Raw genomic sequence first — 26,077 nt, forward strand, 5'->3', positions numbered from 1 at the left:
AAGATCAAATTAAAATAAAAACATTAGAATTGAATTGAATAAACTCATCAAAGATAAAAATTAAATATATATTTAAACCTAAAAACAATTCATAGTCAAACCTTTCATATAACCACCAATTGAATTATTTTAACTTATTTTAATATATCATACTTGGAACTTAAATTTAAAACAATTATTTAAATAATAAAAAAATCACTTGATTTAATTTGTATTACTGTGAAAAGGACTTTCAACCACGACTAAATAAGATTTTTAAAGATGATTTTCTTTAATCATTATTAATTAAGTTGTTATTGAAAGTAAGGAAAATTGACTATGAGTTTCAATCGTCGTCAAAAGTTTAAAAAACAACAACGATATTAATCGTCATCATATGTAAGTAACAATGATTTATGTATGAGACCTAAAAAAACATTATGACTGGATGTTAACATGGATGGTAAAGTTTTGCATGAAGTTTGAGTTGTTCAAAAAAAAAAATACAGTTTACCCCATTTGGTGATATGGAGAAACATATAAAACATAATTTTTCCTCGAGATTTAAAAAGAATTTATAAAATAAAAAATATTATTTATTAAATTAATATTTTACTTTAAAAAAAATTATTTCTTTTATCTTCAAAAATAAAATATAACATGTAAAAAATAATAATAAAAAAAATACATCACTTACTAATATAAAAATATATATTTATCATTTACTAATATAATTTCATATATATTTAAAAGATACAGAAGCGAGACAATATCTATATTTATACTAGTATTTTATAAAAAATAAAATACAATTTTTTACCTATTTTAATTTATAGTAATATAATATATATGGCATACAATTTAAAAAGCAAAATCTAGGGGTATGACCCCTACACTAACATAAACCGTGCCAAAATAAAAATAAAAATAAAATAAAAATAAATAAATATATATATATATATATATTATTTTTTATATAATTTATATTTTAATATATAATTTTGTTTCAATAAACACTAATTTACGCACTTTTAATTTGTGTTTTAAAAAACCGACAGTTGTGTTTATAAAATTTGAAATGATGTTTTAAATGTGCTATTATCTTGATTTTCAGAAGTTAGTTTTACTAAATTTAATATACTATCAGTAAGTTTCGTTTCCAACTTCAGGCTCACTTTAGTCTTGATTGTTAATTCTTTGATTATTCCATCGCAGTAATTTTAAAGCAAAATTATTCAGAAGACCATATTTTAAGAAAATTAGGTTTTGACAAAAAAAAAATGTAACAAACTTGACAAAATTTTTATAAATAAAATTAAATAAATTAACTTTTTATTTTTTAATCAAAATAAAATAATATTTTTTACCTAAATAAATAATTTATCAAAATTTATTAAAAATAACTTTGTTAAACTATGTTCTCTCCTGTTTTATACTAGTTAAAATTATGCACCAAAAATTGCAATTTATCGGCACTTAGTCGACCATTGTTCAATTTTTCAAAACTCTACTGAAAAATGGTGACGTTAACACCAATTTTGTTCAGTAACAGTGGAAAGAGGCTAAAGAAAAAAAAGAAAAAGTCCTGACAAATAAGAATGTATTACCCGACATGATACCTAGTAAACTGAAATAAGTAATGTATGTTTTTCTTTAAGAATCCACTGTAGCAGTTTTGTGACCCCGCTCACCAAAAAAGAGATAAAGTAAGGTGAAGTGCGTCAAGGATACAAAATCATCTTTTTCTTTTCTTGTTTTTCATTTAAATAAAATTATTTTTTCATCTTAATATATATTTAAAACATTTTTTAAATAATTTTATTTAAATTAAAGAAATAAAATATAAAAAATATTCATAAATATTATAGACATAAAAAAAATTGTAAATACTCTTTTAAGGATAGCGGATAGTAAAACATATTGTAGGAACGAATTCTTTTAATGATTATAGATGCAAATGTCAATTTTTCTTTTACGTTTACTCAACACCTATAAAACTATATTTTTATTTTAAAATGCAAAATAATATAAGATAAATTAAATAAAAAAATGAAAAAACATTAACTGTTTTTTAATGTGTCAAATAGGTTTAGTAAAACCCAAAGGTGTACATATAGCATGTAAACAGTAACCATACTCGCACTCTTGCGATCCTACTCCTTCACAAAATTCCCAATAATATTCGTCCTTACATAACAATCACAAGGATCATTACTATTTCCAAAATTATTCTTCCCTTATCACACAAGAAAAAGGGACATGACATAATTAACATGTGAAGTTCAAGTATCAAATTCCGTACTTGTTATATAAGACGATCATGCAAAAAATAGTAATGCATTATTTCAGTACTTGATACAAACATAAGTTGTCGTTATTTAGTTGAAGTAGGATCTATGAATCCCAGCAATTTGTGGCACAGTTCATCAGATGAAGAGACGAAGTATCATCTGGCGGAGTACACATTGGAAAGGAAATGGAATGAGGTTGAGAAGATGTACATCGAATTCCCAGCGTGTCACACGGCAATGGTTGACGATTCCGCGGGCACTGCACTGAACGTGGCGGTGGATTTGGACGAAGAAGAGGTGGTTCAAAAGCTTGTGGATGCCATTATCATACACAATACGATGAAGGCTCTGGAAATAAGGAACTATCGAGGGGATACCGCTCTGCATGTTGCTGCTTCCAGGGGTTTCACAAAGATATGTGAGTTCATCTTAGGAGAGAATCGGGAGAGGACTTACTTAGTGAGTCTAATGAACAAAGATGGAGAGACTCCTCTCTTTCAAGCTGTTGCCAACGGCAGGACACAGGTCTTTGCCTATCTCTCTTCCATTTTAAACCACCAAGCTACTCTGCAAGATCTTGTTCGAAACAATGGTGACACTATCCTTCATTGTGCTATCAGGAATGAATATTTCGGTATATCTATATACATGCATTCTCTACCTAGCTAATAATATATATATATTTACATTGCACTCATCATCAGTCACTGCATTGCTACATATGGTGCAGATTTGGCAGTCATAATAGTGCATTATTATGATTTCCTTAGCACAACTATGAATAAAGATGGAGAGCTTCCCCTCATAGTCCTTGCCACTAAGCCTTCCGCCTTCTACAGTTCAACCTATCTTTCATTGTTGAAGCGAATCCAGTACCTGCGTGAGTAAACTCACACAAAATATGCTTACAATGAATTGACTTTCACAAGTGTTGGTGTTTCCTTAAAATAGAGGAATTATATTACGTATATTTTTGTACTACAAGTGTTTACTGTGTATGTTTTAGTTATACTTGTGTTGTTGTTAAAGGTGTACACGTAGAGCTATTTGAGCCTGGAAGGGAAATGAGAGCGATTTTAAGAGAGAAGACACCTCAGAAGCTTCTGAATGACAATTGTCCACAGAACTACGCCTTGTTGACTTCAGTCTTTACTGGTTTATCCCGTTTCTTCGGTTTATCCGGTATGTAAGTGTGTTTGTGTCATCCCGTTTCTTTTGTGTTTGGTCGTTAAGGTGAATATTTAGTGGGTGAGGATTCATTTGGTAAAAATTTGTCAAAATGTTTATTAAATTATTACTATTGTGAGTTCAATGATGATGCATTATTTGTAAGAAGTACATATTTGTTTTGGTCAGGAAAACTGTTGTGGAAAAGGGTAAGACGTGACCCAGAAGAAAAGAGGTTTGAGTTAGAATGGATTAGCCATAGCAGGGATGGGGAAGGGCGTTTCCCCAGAAACTATAAAACTATTGTTGAGTTTGTCCAATATCTATTTGCTTTTATTTCGGCAGTTATTGGAGGTGTGTGTATATACTCTCCTTGTTTCTTGATCTATTGCTAGCTACTTTAACTCTTGGTTTTGGGCAACATGATTTCATTGCATCTGCTTTTTAAGGGATAAATGAACTAAAAGAGACAAAAAAGAGGCACCAATTGGGTCCAAAACTCTTGGAGCAACTAATGAAAAGACCTCATGCGGCATTCACGGGAAGAGGGTGTGTACCCTCTGATATACCAATTGAAGAAGATATGTATAATGTTAATAGCAAGTGGAGGCAAGGTATCTTTCTATATAAGACTTTTAGATACAAAATAATTCGGTACATTAAAATATTCTTATATATGTTGACCGAACTAGGTTCCTTATGCTAAAGTGAGCTAAGAATAACAAAATCTATTCATTAAACTCGTTTCACATCCTTTAGTAATCTAACAGAACCATTTAGTTATACCAGTATATATGTAACTAAAATATGTGCCAAAGTAAGAGTGTCCAACTTAAATTTCTAAGAGAACAACATTCACTTGGCAGTGGAACAAACCAGTGAATTGAGGATGTCGGAAGAGGAAGAAGAAGAAAATGAAACAAAAGCTAAGATGATTGACGAAAAGGAAACACCATTTTTGGCAGCAGCAAGAAATGGAATAGTTGAAATGGTGAATGAAATTTATAATCTACGTCCAAGTGTCCTGCATGAAACTAACTCGCAGGGAGAGAATGTATTGCTGGTTGCTGCGAAGAATAGGAAACCCGTTGTAATTGAAAGTCTGAAAGAGATCTTGAAGATAGAAGTTTGGAGAACTTTATGTATGGCAATAAATAAGGATGGGAAGACCATGTTACACATGGCAGGAGAGGTTCCATCAGATGATATGCATTCCCAAGTTTCTTATTCTGCCTTAGAGATGGTGTGGGACGCAAAATGGTTTCAGGTACCCAAACAAATTCATATATAATATTTTAGTTTTCATGCTGATGAATGAACGACATTGTTGATGATTCTGTTTTTTTTACCTTGGACCAGTATGTTGCAAGCCTTGTACCACCACACTATTACTTTTTGCGAGACAAAGACCAGAAAATCCCGTGGGAAATCTTCAAGAAAACACATGATGATCTTAGGAAGGAGAGTGGGGAGTGGCTGAAGGAGACATCTGAGTCTTGCTCTGTGGTGACGGCGCTTGTTGCGGGTGCCTCCTTTGCAACTGCCACCACTGTTCCTGGTGGCATAGATGACAATGGTATGCCTCATTTTGAAGGCAACCCTTCATTCGATGCATTTGTTTTTGTTTCGCTATTTGGACTTTGCTTCTCTGTCACTGGACTCATAATGTTCCTTACCGTCCTCACTTCTCGAAAGCAACCAAGAGAATACCGCAAATCATTGCCACTCAAACTTGTTTTCGGCTTAAGTTCTCTTTTCTTATCCATTATTGCATTGCTTACTTCTTTTTGTATTGGCCATTCTTTTCTGTTCAATCACAAATACAGGAAGGTCATATTACCCATTTATGTTGCTACTTGTTTTCCTGTTACTTTCTTTGCCCTGGATCAGGTGCAACTCTACGTCGACCTTCTGGCAGCCATTTTTTCTACGGTGCCAAACGCAACTGATGACAGACAAAATTTATAGGACAACATTCTACCATATCAGTGTGGTGTTGGATTCATGTCTTATCATATCATCATATCAGCTTTGTCAAATATTATTTATTTCTCGCTTTCATTCATGCAATTTTCATGTTTAAGCAGAGAGTGTGGTGTTTTGTGCATTTGTGCAGTAGACATATATTATTATTATTATTATTATCAGCTGCGAAATACAGCTTTTCTATTGTAGCCACTTCGTGTTGGATGGAGACAAATTTGCGATTAAGGAGACAAATTTATATAGATTCTCGGTGTACTGCCTCAATCAGCCTGTCTTCAACTTTAAATTTAATGTTGTGCTAATTTCAATATTAAACCTTAATCCATTTTGGTTATGGCAGCCAACTTGAAACTTCGATTTTATTGTCCAAAATAATGGAGCAGATAAATAATACTAGAAATCAACTAGACCCAACAAAGAATAGTTACTTGTATATTATAAACAAAGTAAACAAATCAACTGTTGTAATAAGAATGTCTTGCAGCATTGCGGTCTTTATCCTTTTTTTTCTATTTTAAATAAATAAAAATTCTTCTTATAGGGTATATGTATTGTGTTGTTATAGACTTCCAATGAAGGAGTGAGGGAGTTGGAAGTAATCTAAGAAGAGTTGACAGCCTTGATGGCTTGAAACCTTGGCTCCTTTGGTTGGAACTTGAGCGTAGCATAGAGCTTCATGTAATCCTCAAACACAAATTTAGGGTACGCAACCTCTGTTTCCTTTGCCTCTCTCTCCAACAATGGTGGTGCAGGGTAGATGACAGCATCACTGCCAGGGTTGTAGAATGATGCCACCGACATTCTCGTCCCATCACTTCGAGCCATCACACGATGCTCCACACTCTTGTATTTCCCATTGCTTATTACCTGTCAAATGTTGCATCATCACAATCACTACAACTGCAATACATTGTACACTTAATAAAACAAGAAACATACATAGTTAGCATAGTACCTCAATCTGGTCGCCAAGGTTAACAACAATGGAATGGCGCATCGGAGGAACATCCACCCATTGCCCATCTTTGAGAAGCTGAAGCCCACTCACTTTGTCGTCTTGCAAGAGAAGGATTATCCCACCCGCATCTGTATGGGCACGAAGACCCTTCACCAATTCTGGCTTTGGACACGCAGGGTAGTTTGCCACCTTTGTCCCAAAATTAGGACCTCTTGATCCATGAAACGCCCTCTTTAAGTACCCCTTCTCCAATCCAAGATTTTCACACAGCATATCTAGCAACTCCTCTGCCAGTTTCTCCAATTTCTCTGCAAATTCCTTCATTGCATCCCTGCATGCACACAGTCATATGATATGTGTCACATTACGACCAATATCTCATGATTCATGCATATACTTGCATGTCTTGGTTTTGAATTTGATTACCTGTACTCTTTGGTGAGATCAGGGATTTCAGAGATGTTGGACGTTGGGAGATGGCGCAAGAAGAAGGTACTCTCCCAGTCCATGTCCTTCAGTTCATCTTGGACACACTCTAACTCCTTTCTTCCCACAGCCTCATTGAACCTCTTCTCCATGCATTTCCTATAATGCTCTTTTGTTAACCTTTCCACCCTATCCAGAAGTTCGTGGGATATTCCGTGATTCACCAACTACAATCAGGAAACCATCTTAGTTAGCACAGTTCAAATGAACAACATCAACAGAACCTTAGCTTGCAAATGTGTACACACTTATATATGTTACTAGAGTGTACCTCAAAAAATCCCCAGTTTTGGCAAGCATCTTCGATCTGATCTAGGGTAGTCTTCTTCTCCTCACCGTTGATATTGGCCAAGTTGATCACGGGGAACTTCTCCATCTCTCGCACCTTTTCTTTCTTTTGTTCTAATGAGTAATCTTGATGTATGTGTTTGTTTATGCATATTGGGATGCTAGGTGTGTGGCATTTATAGTGATTCAAAGAGTTCAGTGAAGGCAAGAGGACATATAAAAAATTCTACTGTGTGCCTCATGAATCATGAGATGCTTTCTTAGGACAATCTCTAAGCCACATGGTCATTTTTGCGTCGTTGAATTGTCTACTTTTTTTATCGTTGGACTCATCTGGATGGAGGCGAAACCAATCTTCCTTGCATTTTCCCTTGAATTGTATGGTGTTTTAGCACGTGGTCTCCTAGAAGATGGAACAAATAAATAAATCTCTAAAATTTGTTATTTTATCTTCTTAATTAACAAAAGATCTGTCATAATATTATTATCTATGGTACCCAAAAGAATTTGCCTTCACCTAGGCTATAATTGATTGGAAACTATAGCTTAAAAGTTACCCCTCAAAAGGATGAGAAAAAAATTCATATTTTTTATGACGTGTTATAATTTTAGATTTCAGATAATAGTTACAGTTTCTGCATTTTATACACGATTTCTTAGTTTTCACACACGTTCAGGAGTTGGGTGCCATTGGTTGAAAATTACAACAGGACAATTAATATTATATTGTGGGAGAAAATTATTGATGAAAATCCAAAAAAGAAGCAGAAGATATCAATTTCTGATGTTGTTGTCTCTTTGTTTTCATTTCAACACTTGACCAGTTGGAGCCACCGAACAAGATAAGCTGAGAGTGACCGAAAGGAACATTTCTGCTGTGCATTATTTGAAAACTTTGTTCTTAGTGGAAGACGTTGAATATTGCCAGAATATGCTAATCGTCTTCTTTACTCTAATCTGTTTCTCTTGGCACATAAAAATTGAATTAAGTGTTTGAAGTTAAGTCCAACATGTAAGTTGAATATGGTCTTTTAATTATGTTGAACAAGGAGGCTGCCATGGGTATGCGAACTTCGTACGTTATTGTTTTGACACGTGTGGAAACAAACCTGAAGAAATAACATAAGTTAGAGAGAAAAAAAGTGGAAGAAAAATTCAAATAAAAATAAACCTTATCATTTGTTGTTAATTAATAAATTATTTAATGTTATTTAAAGTAGACATCATGACCATTTAATTTAATTGAAATTAATCCTTGAGTTCATCATTTTTGTGAATTGACCCTTGAGCTTTAATTGCATTCTAATATATATTCTTAAGATTTCTTTGGCAGTAGTTATTTCTATCAAATTAGAGAAAGATTATTTATTTTCAATATAAATCACTCATTTAATTTTTTTTTATAGTTCATTTATTTATATATTAAGATATAGTTTCGAAAGAAAAAAAAAAAGGCAGGGGATAAAATAAAGTAATAAAATTTATATTGAGTGATTTGTTTCTAAAATAAATTATATTTTTAATGCAGAAAATTGTCGGTGAAAAATAAATAAAAACGACTAGGTTTTAAAATAAAATGATTTAGAAACCAATTCGATATGAGAGATATTTAAAAAACGGGTAAAAATTTTACGGATTAGTTAAGATAAAATTAATTAAGTGGCTATTTCAAAAATAAGTAAAGCTTAAAGATCAATATTGGAATAAAATTGAAGGCTATAGTGTTATTTGGAACCATGAAAGTTTAAGGATTTATCACGGAAAATAAACGTGTAGATTATTTGCTTTTAAAAATTTACAAGTGAAGAAGATTAAACAAGATATATGAAAATAACATATCGACTTATTAATTTCAAAGTTAATGAGTTTATCAATTTATTTTATATTAAAAATGTTATCATACAAATTTTAACGTGTTAGTGGTTTTTCTTATCAATATCTTTATTTGTAGGCACAGGGACTTTTTTATTAAAATACCTGTATTTTGGTGAAAATTACGAAATTAAAATATAAAAACTATTTACATAAAAAAATTATGTACTTTATAAGTGAAATTTGTTAGATATAAAGTGTGTATACGAGAAAAAAAAATAGCTAAATTAAAATTATTTAACTATAACGAAATTAAATATAATTTAATTAAATTAAATATTTTATTCATAAATTAATTAAATTAAATACTTTATGTATAATGAATTATTTACTTATAATTAAATTAAGCTAAATTAATTAAATATAGTTAAATTTAAATTTAAATTAAATATCAGTAAATGTATTGCTAACTGAATGACAATATAACAATTATTTTTAATTAAAATTTTAATTTTAATCTTTAAAATTTTATTTCATTTATTTTTTTATTGTATTGATTTTGATTTCAATGTTATTTAGATTAAATTATAACAACAACTAATAAAGGAAAATTATGTAGCTCCTAATGTTTTTTTAATGAGATTTGTACTCCTTCAGTTTTAAAATAAATTTTTACAAAGTATGTTATTAATAAAATAAAAAATATATCTTTATTTTATTAGTATGTATATTTATATAATAATAAATTTAATCAGGTAATATAACTATTTATTTATTGTTACATTAAAACATGTTTTAAAAATTTATTTTATAAGATAATTTATCATTGGTAACATTTTGTTTTACATTTTTAATAAATAATAATTAAAATTGTTTATTTTTTTATTCCAAAAGATAGAAAAATCTTCATTCTTCATATTTTAAATTTTAAATTTTACTTTTTACAATTTTTTTATTTAAAATTTAATCAATATATAAAATTTTAAATAAAATAAGATATGTACATATAATTTCCTTCAATATATATATATATATATATATATATATATATATTTAAATTAGAGAAAACAAAAGAAAAACTAAAAGGTTATTTAACAATATCGAGATAATTACAACTTTCCCCTTGACAATTACATAAGATTGTAGAATTTTTGTATCAAAGTTTAAAAATAGATTGGATAGGATGCAGCAAAAATTGTTATATATTTAACCATAACCTTGAGTGGAAAAGAGTTTAAAAAGGTGTTTAATAATTTTGATTGAAAAAAAAAATAACAAGAGATAATTTACGGATCATCCTTATATTAATGTAAGTTTTTTGTTAATGTAATATACATGGGTTAAATAGGTTTTATTTCGTGACTTTCATAGGCTACTTATAATTGTATTTATTTAACTCAATTTAATCTAAAATTCTATATTTATTCTTTATATAGTTTTTTAAGAAATTAAATAAATTTTTATTATGTAAATAAATATAAAAAAATCTTAATATACTGAGGTAAGTGTATTGACCTATTTACAAAGATGCAAATTATACCAATAAATCTTTTATAACTGAAGTCTCATAATTTAATAGTTTCTTAACAAAAATTCCAAACACGCCATTGATTAGCCTAATCAGTTGCCCTCACCACCGATTGAGAAGCAAAAATGGGAAGGGAAACATGAAACATGATATGGAACACAAATATATGCTCTCAGCTTTCGTGTCTGTTCTCCATATAGTCGCAGAAAAAATAAAAAAAGATAAAAAGAAGAAAAAAGACAAGAATGGGCATTCCAAAAATAGAAACAGATCATGTGTGCGTGTTGCACGAGATCATAGCTACCCTGCCCATATAAACAAGCATGAATGTAATGCTTTATATTTTGAGTCCCATATTTTGAAACTACAAAAAAATAAAATATATTCATATTACAATTTAAAACAATAATATTTTAATTATATATATATATATATATATATATATATATATATTTAAAATTATAATAAATATTATTATATCATTAATGAAAACATACGTGAGTTCATCTCTAAGTTTAACAATGAAAGAAATCTAAATACTATACAATTCAACCATCTTAATAAATAAAAAAATCCAACCATCAGCATAATATCTTAGAACAATTCTTCTAATTTGAAGAGAGTTACTTCTTGATATCAGAGCACATATAAATAACTTAGGATCAAGTTTCTCTATCAGCAATTATCCTATTAGGAATCTTTTTATCAATAGTTCACCAGAAATCGAATTCATGACCTTGACTCTAATACTAATTGTAGAATTGAACGTTTACCACTAGGTCAAAAGTTATAGTCATTATTCAGGACACAACTCTTTTTACTTAAGAATATAAGAACCCAAATGCTACGATTCAATTGTGACCCAACCCACTTAACCCACAGGACAATTGGTGCAACCTACAATCTTAAGAGTATAATAACCCACTTAACTAACCCGTGGTTGGTTACGCCGGGTTACAAAATTTTTGGCTCACCATAAAATGAACTGGATTGGTTTCACTCATTTTCAACCCGGCTCGTGGTGAGCCAACCCGTGTGAGTCGGATTGGCTTATTTTGACATGTCTAATTTTAGGTGTTAGTCGTTAACTCTTTTGGCTAATGTATAAAATCATTCTATTAATAATTTGGAAAGTTAAGTACTGATTCCCAAGATAATCTGTTAAGTAAAATGGTGATTTTTTACTTATTCAAACTAGTAATATACAAGCATAGTTTGATTTAAATTTTGTAATAGATGAAATTAAATTGAAAGGTATAAATCTACTAGATAAAGCTATATTAAGGGATCATGGCAACAGTTAATTGGAGTTGAAATTCACAAACTAAACTCAATATAATAATGTACACGATATATTTCAAGCAGTCACACCACAAGTTCGTAAGTCCTAGTTTCCTAAATATTAATCCCTTAGTTATTTTAAGTAAAAATTCATTGTTGATAAAGAAAACGTATTTTGGAAGCTAATAATTCATTGAATAAGTGCATCTAAGCAAATTCCATTGAAGCAATTCGGGAAAGAAGAGACATTTATCTTTAAGTGAATTCACTACAAGAAAATGCTTCATTAGTAACCAATTTTAGTGACCAAAAGTTGTTAGTTACTATAATTACTAATTTAGATACAAGTTTACAAAGTAAAAAAATTATTGGTTACTAAAATAGTTATTATTGTGAATAAAAAATTATAATTGGTAACTAAATTAGTTTTTAAAATTAGCTACCATAGTTTTGGCTACCAAACAAAACTGGTCACTAAAAATTAGCTACCTAAATTTTGGCTATCAAAATAACTTAGTTACTAAATTGCTCTCTAATTAATTAGTGACAAATTTAGTGACCAATTATAATTTTTTGTTTATATTAGTGACTATTTTAGTAACCAATAAATTTTAATTTTGTAAATTGATATCTAAATTGGTCACTATAATGACTAAGAACTTTTAGTCACTAAAATAGGTTACTAAAAACATTTTCTTGTAGTGATTGAAAATGACCAGAAAATTTGTTTATTAAAGAGTTTAGTATAGAAGAAGATTTACTTGCTTTCACATATTCAAATTATGCATGAGATAAAGAAAATTTTAAGATTATATATGTAGTTATGCTTTTTTATTGAACTCATAAGCAACATCATATCTAGAAAATAATCCATTATTGTTCTTTCAACTAGTAAAATGGAGTTTATTGTTGTTATTAATTGTTTGTGTTAAGTTATCATTTTAAAGAAGGAAACACGATCAACACATGTGATATAAACTTAGGTATAAACCTGGGATCAGATTTCAAAATTTAACAGTTAAAGCCTTGAAACTTGAAATATTTAGAAAAAGAAAAACTCAAAAAGATAAAGGGAATGTTTGATTTCAATTACGTACTGTTAGCTTAATGAAGGAAATGAAGAAACTTTTACGATAATAGAAAAATACATTATTATTATTATTATTATTAAATTTAAAGTTGAGAAAAAAAATTAAGTTTGAAGAAACAATAATTTTGTATTTATGAGATGAAAAGGTATTTGTTGTTATATTTAGATGAATACATATAACAACTTAATTTAATAAAAGTATATTCATTGTAAAATGTTTTGATGAATATATATATATAACAACTTAATTCCATAAAATTATCTTGACTCATCATATATATTTTCTACTATTTGTTTCCTTTAGATGTAATAGCAGCCAACTTGGAACGTCGGTTCTTATTTCCCAACGATAATGGAGTAAATAAAAATACTAGAATTCAACATACCTAACAAATATTCCAGAGAAATGGAAAATACAATGTTTATTGTAAGAATAATTGCATTGTATTATAAAGAAAGTAAACAAATCAGCTGTCGTAATAATCGCTTGAATAATTAGAACATAAATGTCTTGCAGCATTGCGGTCTTTATCCTTTTTTTTCTATTTTAATTAAATAAAAATTCTTCTTGCAGTGTGTTTGTTGTTATAGAGTTGCAGTGAAGGTGCGTGGGAGTTGGAAGGAATCTAGAAAGAGTTGAAAGCCTTGATGGCTTGAAATCTTGGCTCCTTTGGTTGGAACTTGAGCGTAGCATAGAGCTTCATGTAATCCTCAAACACAAATTTAGGGTACGAAACCTCTGTTTCCTTTGCCTCTCTCTCCAACAATGGTGGTGCAGGGTAGATGACAGCATCACTCCCAGGGTTGTAGAATGAGGCCACCGACATTCTCGTCCCATCACTTCGAGCCATCACACGATGCTCCACACTCTTGTATTTCCCATTGCTTATTACCTGTCAAATGTTGCATCATCACAATCACTACAACTACAATACATTGTACACTTAATAAAACAAGAAACATACATAGTTAGCATAGTACCTCAATCTGGTCGCCAAGGTTAACAACAATGGAATGGCGCATCGGAGGCACATCCACCCATTGCCCGTCCTTGAGAAGCTGAAGGCCACTTACCTTGTCGTCTTGCAAGAGAAGGATTATCCCACCCGCATCTGTATGGGCACGAAGACCCTTCACCAATTCTGGCTTTGGACACGCAGGGTAGTTTGCCACCTTTGTCCCAAAATTAGGACCGCTTGATCCATGAAACGCCCTCTTCAAGTACCCCTTCTCCAATCCAAGATTTTCACACAGCATATCTAGCAACTCCTCTGCCAGTTTCTCCAATTTCTCTGCAAATTCCTTCATTGCATCCCTGCATGCACACAGTCATATGATATGTCACATTACGACCAATATCTCATGATTCATGCATATACTTGCATGTCTTGGTTTTGAATTTGTTTACCTGTACTGTATGGTGAGATCAGGGATTTCAGAGATGTTGGACGTTGGAAGATGGCGTAAGAAGAAGGTACTCTCCCAGTCCATGTCCTTCAGTTCATCTTGGACACACTCTAATCCTTTGCTTCCCACAGCCTCATTGAACCTCTTCTCCATGCATTTCCTATAATGCTCTTTTGTTAACCTTTCCACCCTATCCAGAAGTTCGTGGGGGATTCCGTGATTCACCAACTACAATCAGGAAATCATCTTAGTTAGCACAGTTCAAAACAACATCACAAAAACTTAGCTTGCAAATTTGTAGAGACTTATATGTTAAAAGAGAGTGGCGAAGGTTTTATGAGGAAGTTGGTGGCGTACCTCAAAAAATCCCCAGTTTTGGCAAGCATCTTCAATCTGATCTAGGGTAGCCTTCTTCTCCTCGCCATTGATATTCGCCAAGTTGATTACGGGGAACTTCTCCATCTCTCTCACTCTTTTTTTGTTCCTCTCTTGTCACTGAAGGAAAGTAATCTGAGTTTGTTTTGTGTGTAAATGAAAAGCTTTGCGTTTGGTATTTATAGAAATTTAAGTGTACAGTACTGGTGAAAAATATGAAGAATGAGGTTAGGTTAAGGCACATGAAGCACGAATTGTCGTGATCATTTAATTCTGTCATTGAATCGTCAACTGTAACGCGGAATGTTGGAGTTATCTGGAGGATCCGCCAACCTTTCAAACCTTTTTGTATTGAGGTGGATTCTACTGACTTCTCAAATGTATACTAGGTTATAGTGTTAGATCATTTCTTAAACAAATGAATAATAACAAAATATTTGTCAAAACTTTTTAAAAATGAGTGTTATCAACTACAGTTTGTTATTACTTTATTACTTTCAAATGTTTTTCGTTCTTCATTGGTCAGCAGTTGAAGAGTAGTCACTTTCGGTTCCACTACTATCATCCGATCACGGGTGAAAAATAGACTTTTTCATTACTTCCTTTTCTTGTGTACCAATAATTCCTTTCACACTTGCAGCTTCTTTCTTTAAAAAAAATTACTTGCTTATTTTCTTTTTAATTTTCAATGCGTTGATTTTAGCTTTATAAGATAAGTAAAAGCTATGAAAACCTAATATGAAAACAAGAAATTACTTAAATGTTTTTTCATATATTGTGTATTTATATTTTTCTATTCAAATATAATAATTAATCTTAGGAGTGTCAAGATGGACTTCGGTACACATCAACTTGCTAGTTCGTTAAAATAGGTCAAGTCGAGTTTAAATATTTAACCCACCAAGTCATTTTGGTTCGGACAACTTAGTTTGTTAAATTAACATGTTAAAAGACGAGTTTGTTTGTCCTTAATCCGCTGACCCATTTTATTTTTTATCTTTCACCTTTTTTATTTTTTAAAATTAAAATTAAAATTAAAATAATTAATAAGATTAAATTTTTTGTATCATATTTTTTTAAAAATAACGGGATTGCAATTCCTAACCCGTTTTTTTTGTATCAACTTAAGGCTGGCCGGACCAAAACTAGTCAAACCAAAATGTATTAGAGTTAGGGATGGCAACGGGGCGGGGCGGGTACAGGTATCATGATCCCATCCCCATCTCCATAATAAAAATTCATCCCCATCCCCAAACCCAACGGGTATACAACTTTTGACCCATCCCCATCCCCACCGGGTAACGGGTATTTTCTTATACCCATACCCATACCCATTTTTTTATTGTTCCATATATCAATTAAATATTTTTTATAAAAAAAATTTAAAAATCACACCAACGGAATCATGATACTATCAAAATATTCAATATTAAAATAACATACTCTTTTTGATTTTCATGATGTCAAATATTAAGAAAAATATTATAATAGTATAAATCTCAAATTAAAGTATCAAATAACAACTAAATAAAATTCAAATAATTATATAAAAGCTAAAAAATTACACATTACTAAAATTTTTATACTATTAAAAATTTATATTATACCACTTAAACGAAATAGCACAAATAACAAAATTAAATTAATAATAATTCAAATTTAAACATAAATTCTTCATCTTTTGATCTTGAATTAAATTAAGGATTTATGCAATTGAGCACTTAAAATTGAGAATTAAACATTATCATGAAACAAAAAATAAATAATAAATAAAATTATCATAAAGGAGTAAAGATAATTAAATGTGTGACCCAAATTTGAGAATATCCATTTGAACATAACATAACGGAAAAAAAATGTATAATTAAGATTATGATAAAAGGAAAAGTACCTTGAAGATCTGCTTAAACCTTAAAGAACAAGCCAAACAATTAAAAGAGAGTAAAAAAGTGTATAACCAAAGTAACAAAAAGAAGAACTACAAAATAAGAGTCAAACATTTTCATGAAAATAAATAAATAAATAAAGATAATCAAATGTGTAACCTAAAAATTATTTCATAGAATGAAATTGAGGAACACCTATTTGAACATAACCATGTACAGAGAGTAAAAATTATGTAATAAGAAGAAGAAAAATTACCTTCAAAATTAAATCTTGAAAAACAAACCAGACAATTGAGAGAGTAAACAAAGTGTATAACAAAAAACAAAGAGAATGAAAAATATGTTATATATATATATATATATATATATATATATATATATATATATATATATATATATATATTATATTATATTATATTATATTATATATTATATTACTATGTATATATATATTATATGTGTGGATATCTTATGTTTATATATATATAATTATTTATATATATTATATTATATTATATATTATATTATTATTACTATGTATATATATTATATGTGTGGATATCTTATGTTTATATATATATATATATTTTTATAGATATATATTTATTTTAAGTATATATTATATTATATTATATAATAATATAAATATAATAATATATATTATATTATTATGTATATACATTATATGTATATGCGTAGATATTTTATGCTTTTATATATATATATATATATATATATATATATATATATATATATATATATATATATATATATATATAAATTTCTTTTAAATTTTTATAAATTTGTAATGTTATAAATTTGTTTATAAAAGATCTCACTAGTTAAATGATTAATTTGTTTTATACGTATATATTATATATATTATATGTATATTATATTATATTATATTATATTACATGTATATGTGTAAATATATATATATATATATATATAAAAGTATATTTTATTTATATGTATATATACTATATTATATTATATTATATTTTATGTGTAAATATATTATTTATTTATATATATTTTTTAGATTATTTAATAAATTATAAATAGTTTAGTAATTTAAGCGGGGACGGGTATTTGGGCAGGTATATATATATCTCCATCCCCATCCCCATCCCCAGTTGAAAATTTCGGGTATTACCCATACCCATACCCAGTCAAAGCGGGATTCCCCGTCAAAACGGGGACGGATTCGGGTGATACCCACGGGCACGGATTTATTTGTCATCTCTAATTAGAGTGTCTCCTTTTGTTATTCCCAAATTTTTTCATCTACTAATAAGTTTTATAATCATAAATAAACATAAATTAATTTATATTCTATACATTAAATTATCATTAGTTGATATACCAAACCGGATCATTATGACCATTCTTATAAAATGGATCGTGTTAGTTATTAATAATAATTAATTTGTATTAATATCAGGATTAAAAAATATCATACGTAATTCAAAGCAATAGTTGGTGTTATATATGAGAAACATTATCTAGAAGAGAAATTACGAAATTTTAGTGAATAAAAATATGTTGTAAAAAATAATATATTTATAGAAATGAGAAACATATTTAAACTCTGCCTAAGAAAATTATCACATTGTTTAGACCATGTTTAGCCGTCTTAATTGAACTTAAAAAAACTAACACTGTTTAAATTGGACGGCTGAACGCCATCAATAGATTCTTCTCACACGAAAATCTGTTTTTATATTTTTTTTTTCTTTTTTTGGCATCTTTCTAATCCTGGGTACAATTTTACTTAAGGAGTTAACTCAACATGATTTATTGAATCAGAATTTGACGACTTCACCAATTGGAAGCTCTTGGCAAAGTAAGCATGAAGAGTGTAATCGTTTTCAAGTTGTTTCCAGACCAACCATGAAGAGAAGTTTCGCGTTTGATATGTTATACACTTAAATTCCGTGATCAAGTTGTGTTTGGATTTTGCATCTTTAAATTGATTAAGAAAAAAAAAGTAGCTTTAAATAGAGAAAATAACATTTAATGTTTGTATGTTTGTGTAATATTGATTAATGAGTTTTTTTTACCAAAATAGTACCTATCTAATCAAATTTTAATAAAATTACTGAAATAGGTCTTATTGTGTTTAAAGAACAAGAGTTAAAAAAATAGAGTCGTATTTAAAAAAGGAGACTTATACTTTTATACAAAATTTGTTATGTTTTTTGTATTTTATGTGAAAATATTATTTATTTTTTAATTTTTAGATAATTTTGTTTTTAAATATTTACAAATTTTATTTTTTTAACAAATAGATATATGTATTTTTAGTTTTAATTTCTTAATAAAATTAAATAAAAAATATTATTATATAATTTTAATAATATAAAGTTTAATTTAAGATCCTTTAATAATTTGATGATTAAATTTATATATTATTAAAATTATATAATAATACTTTCTCAATAATTTGATAATTCAATTAAAATAAAAAATATACATATTTATTTATTTAAATAAATAAGTTTTAATAATAAAATTATATAAACAATTCAAAATGAAAAATATTTTATATAAAAAATAAAAAACATTATTTTAAATTATTAATAAACACCTGAAAATTAAAAATATATAAAAAATATATAATTGTATACAAATTTAAGAAAAGATAAGAAATTTTTTAAAAACCATTAGCTATATTATTAACAAACGGTATAAAATTAAAAAAATGTTTATATAAAATTTTAAAAATATAAAAACTACAAACTTCTAAAAATATATAAGTAATAAAGAATAAAAAAAATGTAGAACCACTATTTGTATAAGTTAAAATAAAAATATACATATAAAATGAAAGAGGTGATAGTTAAAATAAAAATATACAATTTTTAATAATGATTGGAGGAGATTTACCGAAACATGAACCACTTATCACTTATGAAATTTTTGGTATGCTAGATGACCTACTTGAGTGGGTTTGAGGTATAACTTTTGGTCTTGATTTTACTATTGTGATTGTAAAATTTGACATTGTTAATGAACATTCTAGACGAAAGACATTTGTGTTGATGAGATGTAAATAAGGTGTTAAGTATAGAAAATATACGTCTGATTTACAACCAAGTAAAATTAGAACAAGGAAATGTGATTGTCTTTTTAAATTGTGAGGTAAACCAGGTGGTACTAGAGAAGAGTGTCAATAGAAGATACTATGTGACACTCATAACAATGATTTGTCAAAGACTTTAATTGGTCATCCTTATACTAATATATTAAAGCCACATGAGCAGTCAATGACTGTTGACATGACTCAACTTGACATCTGCAACTACAACCTTGCCTCTACCTACAATATGAGAAAGTCAGGGTTAGAACCATTTTGATATTCACTTCAGGAAAGGATATTTTCACCAAACTCGAGAAAGATAAGAAGGTGATGATAAGTTATGGGGTTGAGCGCCACAGGTTACCCTAATAAGAATAAAATTGGGATTTGTATAACTCGGAACTTAAAAAAAAAAACTCTCACTAAGAGAAAACTCAAATTTTTATCAAAATTCATATGTCCCATTATATCACAACATGCATCCTTTTATAGGATGAATAAGTAAGACCTACAAATTCCACAATTATTCTCAATAACTAATATTTAATACCAATTAATACTACAATTAATCCCCATTATATGAATCATTATTTCCTATATTTGATTAAAATGTTAAATATGTTTTTATCCCTTAATTTCTACTGAAAATTTAAATCAAAGTATCTTTAGAACTTTGGATCAGTTTAGTTATTCATTTTTAGATACGTGTAGATTTAGTTCTTTTAACCTTATTATTTAACATTTCAAGTGTTTACATGTTTCTCTACTAACATTGAAGTAGAAATGTGTCAAACATTGTAAACAATTCAAATACTATAATAAAACACGTTTGAAATGTCAAATAAACTTAACAAATTTTTTACAACTTCTTCCTACACCTCCATATATTTATCTTTATTTCTTTATGCATCAACATAGGTTAGGTAAAAAGAATTTTTTGTTCTTATCTTTTTCCTTTTTTTCATTTTTTTCTTCTCCACTAGTGCACCCTTCTCTCGTTTCTTCTTCCTCCACCTCTACTTGTATCCTTTCTTCTTCCTCATACTCCACCAATATCCTTTCTTCTCCTCCACCTCCATTGACAACCTCATCTTCTTCCTCCATCTCCATTGTCATTCCTCATTCATATCTTCTTTTTCCTCCATCGGCCTCTCCTTCCACTCTTCACCTTTTTCTTATTGAAAAAGACATTTCAATCTAAAATGAAAAATAAAAAATATATTTTGAATTGCACGTTCTAAAATATAACTTTGTATTAAAGTTTATATAATTTGAAATGAATGTTTATTTTGTATTAAGAAATATGTAATTCAAAATGTGTTTTTTATTTTTGCATTTCAAAATGTGTAATTCAGAATGTGTGAATCGGAATATATTTTTTATTTTTTTCATTACAAAATACATAAACTAGAACACAAAAATCATATTCCAGATTATACACTATGAGATATAAATTTTATATTTTAAAAAGCACAATTCATAATATAATTTTTTTCACTTTGGATTATGCGTTTCAAAATGTTTCCGAATTGTGTGTTCCAAAACTCAAAATGAAAAAAAGATGACATTGAAATTTTAGAATGCATGGAGGTGGGGGAAGATACTATGGAGGTGCAGGAGGAGCTGCCTACTTGGGAGAGCAGTGGACATGCAAATCTGGGTCCGATTTTGGGCTTCCAAATTCATTCAACCCAACTAACTTCCTGCTAAATTTTTACTAACTTACCTGTTTTTCAACTTTTCAAGTTGACAAAAGTTATTGCAATTTACACTGAACTTCTTTTAGTTTAACTAATTTCAAGATTCTATCTCTAATGAACCATAAGTTCTTTTAATTATTTTAGTCTGGTCAAACTCAATTGTAACAAAATTATAAAATAAAATATTAATTAAAATAATAGCAAGAAAATAAAGCTTAAACTTGTTTATTTGTAAGAGGTTGCCGGACTATTATTTATTTTTACTATTCATTTAGTCATATGAATAAGTCTCATTTTATTTAAATTTATTAAATTAAAATAAAAGAAGAGTATTAGTAAGAAACTCAATAAAATAATTCGAATATAGTTTCTATCATAGCCTAATATTCATTAAAAATTGTAAAATCAGGAGAGAATCATATAACAAGATACTAGACTTATAAGAAAACTGTTATTTTCAATAAATTACAAAGAGTGAGTTAAAAATAATGCCTTATCAGTACTTTTAATTTAAATAATAATCTAACAAAACATTTACTTGAAATTAAAAGAAAAGAAGTCGGAGATGGTGACTAACATGTTCGCAAATAATAATTAAAAGTCGCTGATAAACTTTTATTTCACCGTTTACTTTTATATAAATATTTTGGTACTAATTAAGCTAAATTATCTTTAATTTGAGAAAAATAACGTGGCCTTAGCCTTAGTCAGCCTTACTCAGTAACCATAATACTATTATTATTACATAATAATAAATGATAATCACAATTAATCACTTAATTAATGGAATGAAATTTTTAGTTAGCATATTTTGGTGCAGGTGCCAGTGTTAGAATTGGGGTTTGCGTTTGGAACGGTAGCGAGCAACTTCGGTGGAGTCTTGCTCTAGCTTCTCTCGATCTCACCCTTCTCAATCTGGCGCTTTCTCTCAGGTTCTCTCTATGCTTCAATCGTCCTTTGATTTTCTTTCTTCAACCGTCGCCTATTATCATTTTTTTTTATTCTGATTCTGATTATTTATATTCGATCGTATGCGTTTTTATCTTAATTTCGAATTCTAGGAGTGTGGATTGTTTTAGGGATCTGATGCGTTTCTCTCACTCTGATCTATTTTTCGATTTCTAGGCACTCAGTTTAAAGAGAGATTTCTAGGCTTGTGACTCGTGTTCTTATTCCTTTTATTAATATATTTTATTTTATTTTTTTAGGATCGGTGAGATTCTGCATGAATCTAATCCGAAAATGGAATTAGTTTGCCTAAGCTCGTTTTGGGTTTCCGATAATTGGTTAATTAGTTTGCTCCTCACTTTTGGTCACAAAATGAACTTGAAGTGAATTCGAACTGGGATAGATGTAGCTTCTGTGGTAACAAATGTGGATTTGTTAATGTGAAATGTGGCTCTATTATGTTTATAGGCGAAAGGAGAATTGTGTAAATTGGAGGAAATGTTTTTAACTTCGTTTCTGAAGTTCAGCTTCTTGCTGTACAAGTAATAGACTATTAGACTTTAAGAATTCACCAACTGGCGTTGTTCTTTCCAACCAGGCATTCTTAGGGTCTGATTCTTTTTCCTTCTCAAGCAAGATAGTGGTTTTTGAGCAGGAAACGTAAGATTAATATAATGGTATTTGTATATAGAATAGGTCATTAGGGATTGATTAACACTGGATAAGTTTTTATTGGATTATTTTCTCACAAATTCTATATTCGGATTAATAGTTTCTGTCATGTGTATCACACCCATAAAAAGTTGCAAATACCTTTGAAGATTAAGGGACTTATACTTCTCACATTAACAATCTTGTTTTTCAGTGACATGCAAGCCTGAATTGTATGAAACTTCATTTCGTTATTCAAATATATTAGAATTACTTCCAAAATTGAGGGGGTTTGTCTTGTGTCCATTTGGGGGGGTTTGAGATTCATAAAAAGAGGGGACCCTTTTGCAGGTGCACAATGTGTGCCATTATTTGGTGCATAGGCCAGAGAGGACTGCCATAATTTTCAAAGATAGTTCTTTCAAACTACATTAGCTTTGGTGTAAAGTATTCTTCCTAGCTGCTTTATGGTGTTCAGCCTGTAGATATTCCATAGTGGTTTCTTTATCTGCTGAGAGAATGTTAAGCTTTTCTTTGTTAATTACCTTGCTCAAGTTGTTATAGGCTTGTTTTGCTTTCATTCTCTTTAATGAGGATATCTTATCCTCTCTTATGCATGTTCCTCTTGTCCTCAGAAATTTTCTTTTTTCCACGTAAGATGTGGGATAGCTAGCCCCCTGGACACAGGTCAAGTGATTCGCATGGGTTGGTATTTTGCCTGTTGTAATAAAATATAACGATAGAAAATGGATTTATTGATTGATAAGAGATTTGATGAAGTTGTAGACAGGTTTTCCTTCTCTCTTCAAAGCAGGTTATATGTTAGCAAACTAACGTTTATATGAATTTCTGATTACTGCATATCGTAAATTCTGTCGGATCAATTGTCATAGCAGTTAATAACCGTTTCTTTGTATATGGGCAATTAATTGTTTCAGCAGGTTCCCCAAGTCCACTTTTGGTTTTTGATTCTTGAGGATGGTGCTCGTTTTAGCCCTGGGGGATTTGCACATACCCCACAGGGCACCTGATCTTCCTGCAAAGTTCAAATCCATGCTTGTCCCTGGCAAGATCCAACACATAATTTGTACTGGAAATTTATGTGTTAAAGTATGTCCATCTTATTGAAATAATTATTTTTGGTTCAGTTTTGATTGTTGCCATGCTTTGTTTGAATATAATCAATATCCTCTGCTTTATGGTTTTCAACTTCTTTATTATAAATGAACACATGACACAGGTTAGAAGGTCTGAAACTTTCATCTTCCCTTGTCTTTTGACAAATGAAATATTCTCTCTAAAATCTTGTAGTTGTTGAGTTCATTTGGAAAGGTTCACTCTCATTACAATATGTTTACAAGAACATTTAGCTGTGGAGCACATCAAATTTTGTTTTGTCAGTGTTTGTGTTGTTTATTTTATCTTTGTCATTGTTCATGATTCATAGGTTGAAAATTGACTAGTGTTGAACAATTAGTAAATTGGGGGTAATCGTTGGTGCTTGTATGGAAGGTTGTAATGGTTCCTGTGGTCAGTGGCATTGTGTTGAGACCTGGTGGGATGCTCCCTGAGTTTTCCTGTATCATCCATTATTTGCTATTTCCAAAGGGCAAGTTGAAAGACTTTTCATCGTCTCCGCACACCCTGTTTTCTTGTATATATTATTGAACATTCTTTCAGTAGCCCAAAACATTTTTATGTGCTTATAAAACTGGTTATCAAGCCTGTTAAGATCAGTGAAACTGTGTTATTGATGACAACAGAATGGAGCAATAATGATTTATGTTGTTCAACTATACTACCACTGGTAGCAGGGGTACAGTACTGTCACATTCTTGTAGGACAACAGCTTCTGCACCTAATGAAAATAATTCATTAGATTTGTTATGTTTTTTCTTTATATACTGCATATTTTATTCACATTAACTTGATATAAAATTAGATTTTTTTTTATGGTTGAATGTATAAGCTAATTTTACTTCATTTCTGCTCAGGAAATTCATGACTACTTAAAGACTCTCTGTCCAGACTTGCATATAACCCGTGGTGAGTATGATGAAGAGACGAAATATCCAGAGACCAAAACACTAACCATTGGCCAATTTAAGCTCGGACTATGTCATGGTCATCAGGTCTGATTTTGACTCTTTTGCCCGGCTTTATCAAAAATGGACCTAAGAATATTGGTAGCATGTCATAAAGAAATTACCTTTTGATGTATCAATAGAAAATCGAATAGCTAAGATAACTTGTACCTTATTCCCCCCGTGATTAGATTTTTCTGAAACTGTTATTGCTTCTGTTTAGTAGAAACCTCAACCGTGCTATATAATGCATTTATATATGATAATTATGAGTTTTTAATGATTGTAAAGGTTATTCCATGGGGAGACCTAGACTCACTGGCAATGCTACAGAGGCAGCTGGATGTAGACATCCTTGTCACAGGTCACACCCATCAATTTACAGCTTACAAACACGAGGGAGGTGTGGTTATAAATCCAGGTTCTGCAACAGGTGCCTACAGCAGTATCACTTATGACGTGAACCCAAGTTTTGTCCTTATGGATATCGATGGTCTGCGAGTTGTGGTTTATGTATATGAGCTTATCGATGGAGAGGTTAAGGTTGATAAGATTGATTTTAAGAAAACATCTACCAGCCACTCTGCCCATTAAACACTAGGATTTTGGACCTGGTCCCTTTTATCTTTCACTCATTTTGTTGTTTAGTATTTTTTTTTACTCGTTCAAACTTTTCAAGGGTGCACTGCTTTTAGCTTTATTTTGTTTTTTATGTACACTTGTATTTGGCCATGTCATAGGATTCTTAGGATTTGATTAATTTGTGATCTGTGCCAAACTTAATGACTGATTGATCAGTAACAGCTTTGTGTATTACTCCTCTTACCAGTTATTGGTTCAGTGCCAGAGATGTTGGTTTCGTTATTTCCCCTATGATTTTAGTCTCTAGATTTTAGAAAATTCGCAATATTAATCAGTTTTCAATTTTTGCTTACATTTATTTCTTCTAATTGCTCAAACTATTCTTCATGATACTTTTAAATGGATATATTAGTTTTTTTTATTCAATTAGGTGAAAATAACGAAAACGTTTAAAGTTCCGGGTTATATCAAAATTACAAATTTTCCGAAAGTT

The 26,077-nt window shown here is 29.7% G+C and overlaps 4 protein-coding genes across 5 annotated transcripts; 2 read left to right on the plus strand and 2 right to left on the minus strand.

Moving 5' to 3' along the window:
* The first annotated feature begins 2,336 nt into the window (after positions 1–2,336).
* LOC114195674 lies at positions 2,337–5,667 on the plus strand. The gene is made up of 7 exons (XM_028086221.1): positions 2,337–2,904; positions 3,001–3,150; positions 3,300–3,452; positions 3,627–3,791; positions 3,887–4,051; positions 4,304–4,704; positions 4,797–5,667. The coding sequence occupies exons 1-7, from the start codon at positions 2,376–2,378 to the stop codon at positions 5,403–5,405; spliced, it is 2,172 nt and encodes a 723-aa protein (XP_027942022.1). The 5' UTR covers positions 2,337–2,375; the 3' UTR covers positions 5,406–5,667.
* Positions 5,668–5,828: 161 nt separating this feature from the next.
* Positions 5,829–7,405, minus strand: LOC114195675 (1-aminocyclopropane-1-carboxylate oxidase-like). Its single transcript, XM_028086222.1, has 4 exons — positions 7,139–7,405; positions 6,808–7,034; positions 6,379–6,712; positions 5,829–6,290 (listed from the first exon to the last, which is right to left on the minus strand). The coding sequence occupies exons 1-4, from the start codon at positions 7,241–7,243 to the stop codon at positions 6,024–6,026; spliced, it is 933 nt and encodes a 310-aa protein (XP_027942023.1). The 5' UTR covers positions 7,244–7,405; the 3' UTR covers positions 5,829–6,023.
* Positions 7,406–13,291: 5,886 nt separating this feature from the next.
* Positions 13,292–14,787, minus strand: LOC114193537 (1-aminocyclopropane-1-carboxylate oxidase-like). Its single transcript, XM_028083371.1, has 4 exons — positions 14,631–14,787; positions 14,275–14,501; positions 13,848–14,181; positions 13,292–13,759 (listed from the first exon to the last, which is right to left on the minus strand). The coding sequence occupies exons 1-4, from the start codon at positions 14,733–14,735 to the stop codon at positions 13,493–13,495; spliced, it is 933 nt and encodes a 310-aa protein (XP_027939172.1). The 5' UTR covers positions 14,736–14,787; the 3' UTR covers positions 13,292–13,492.
* A 7,225-nt stretch (positions 14,788–22,012) lies between these two features.
* On the plus strand, positions 22,013–25,868 carry LOC114195368 (vacuolar protein sorting-associated protein 29). 2 transcript variants are annotated; one of them, XM_028085804.1, is made up of 4 exons: positions 22,013–22,251; positions 23,860–24,028; positions 24,913–25,050; positions 25,294–25,868. In XM_028085804.1, exons 2-4 carry the CDS (start codon positions 23,897–23,899, stop codon positions 25,594–25,596), a joined length of 573 nt encoding a protein of 190 aa, XP_027941605.1. In that variant the 5' UTR covers positions 22,013–22,251; positions 23,860–23,896; the 3' UTR covers positions 25,597–25,868. The 2 variants fall into 2 exon arrangements, with proteins under 2 accessions (XP_027941605.1, XP_027941606.1); XM_028085805.1 differs by having other exon boundaries at positions 22,109–22,251; positions 23,857–24,028.
* The last annotated feature ends 209 nt before the right edge of the window (positions 25,869–26,077 follow it).

Source organism: Vigna unguiculata, chromosome 8 (assembly GCF_004118075.2).
Source record: "Vigna unguiculata cultivar IT97K-499-35 chromosome 8, ASM411807v1, whole genome shotgun sequence".
NCBI lineage: Eukaryota > Viridiplantae > Streptophyta > Magnoliopsida > Fabales > Fabaceae > Vigna > Vigna unguiculata.

What these genes read in the sequence shown, in the direction of transcription:
- LOC114195675 (XM_028086222.1), bottom strand. Translation starts at nt 7,243, where the DNA reads ATGGAGAAGTTCCCCGTGATCAACTTGGCCAATATCAACGGTGAGGAG. An exon ending in AAAACTGGGGATTTTTTGAG is followed by an intron (nt 7,035 to 7,138) that starts GTACACTCTAGT and finishes TCCTGATTGTAG; the next exon opens with TTGGTGAATCACGGAATATC. An exon ending in ACCTTGGCGACCAGATTGAG is followed by an intron (nt 6,291 to 6,378) that starts GTACTATGCTAA and finishes AACATTTGACAG; the next exon opens with GTAATAAGCAATGGGAAATA.
- LOC114195368 (XM_028085804.1), top strand. Translation starts at nt 23,897, where the DNA reads ATGGTGCTCGTTTTAGCCCTGGGGGATTTGCACATACCCCACAGGGCA. An exon ending in CTGGAAATTTATGTGTTAAA is followed by an intron (nt 24,029 to 24,912) that starts GTATGTCCATCT and finishes ATTTCTGCTCAG; the next exon opens with GAAATTCATGACTACTTAAA. An exon ending in GACTATGTCATGGTCATCAG is followed by an intron (nt 25,051 to 25,293) that starts GTCTGATTTTGA and finishes ATGATTGTAAAG; the next exon opens with GTTATTCCATGGGGAGACCT.
- LOC114195674 (XM_028086221.1), top strand. Translation starts at nt 2,376, where the DNA reads ATGAATCCCAGCAATTTGTGGCACAGTTCATCAGATGAAGAGACGAAG. An exon ending in GAAGCGAATCCAGTACCTGC is followed by an intron (nt 3,151 to 3,299) that starts GTGAGTAAACTC and finishes TTGTTGTTAAAG; the next exon opens with GTGTACACGTAGAGCTATTT. An exon ending in TAATAGCAAGTGGAGGCAAG is followed by an intron (nt 4,052 to 4,303) that starts GTATCTTTCTAT and finishes TTCACTTGGCAG; the next exon opens with TGGAACAAACCAGTGAATTG.
- LOC114193537 (XM_028083371.1), bottom strand. Translation starts at nt 14,735, where the DNA reads ATGGAGAAGTTCCCCGTAATCAACTTGGCGAATATCAATGGCGAGGAG. An exon ending in AAAACTGGGGATTTTTTGAG is followed by an intron (nt 14,502 to 14,630) that starts GTACGCCACCAA and finishes TCCTGATTGTAG; the next exon opens with TTGGTGAATCACGGAATCCC. An exon ending in ACCTTGGCGACCAGATTGAG is followed by an intron (nt 13,760 to 13,847) that starts GTACTATGCTAA and finishes AACATTTGACAG; the next exon opens with GTAATAAGCAATGGGAAATA.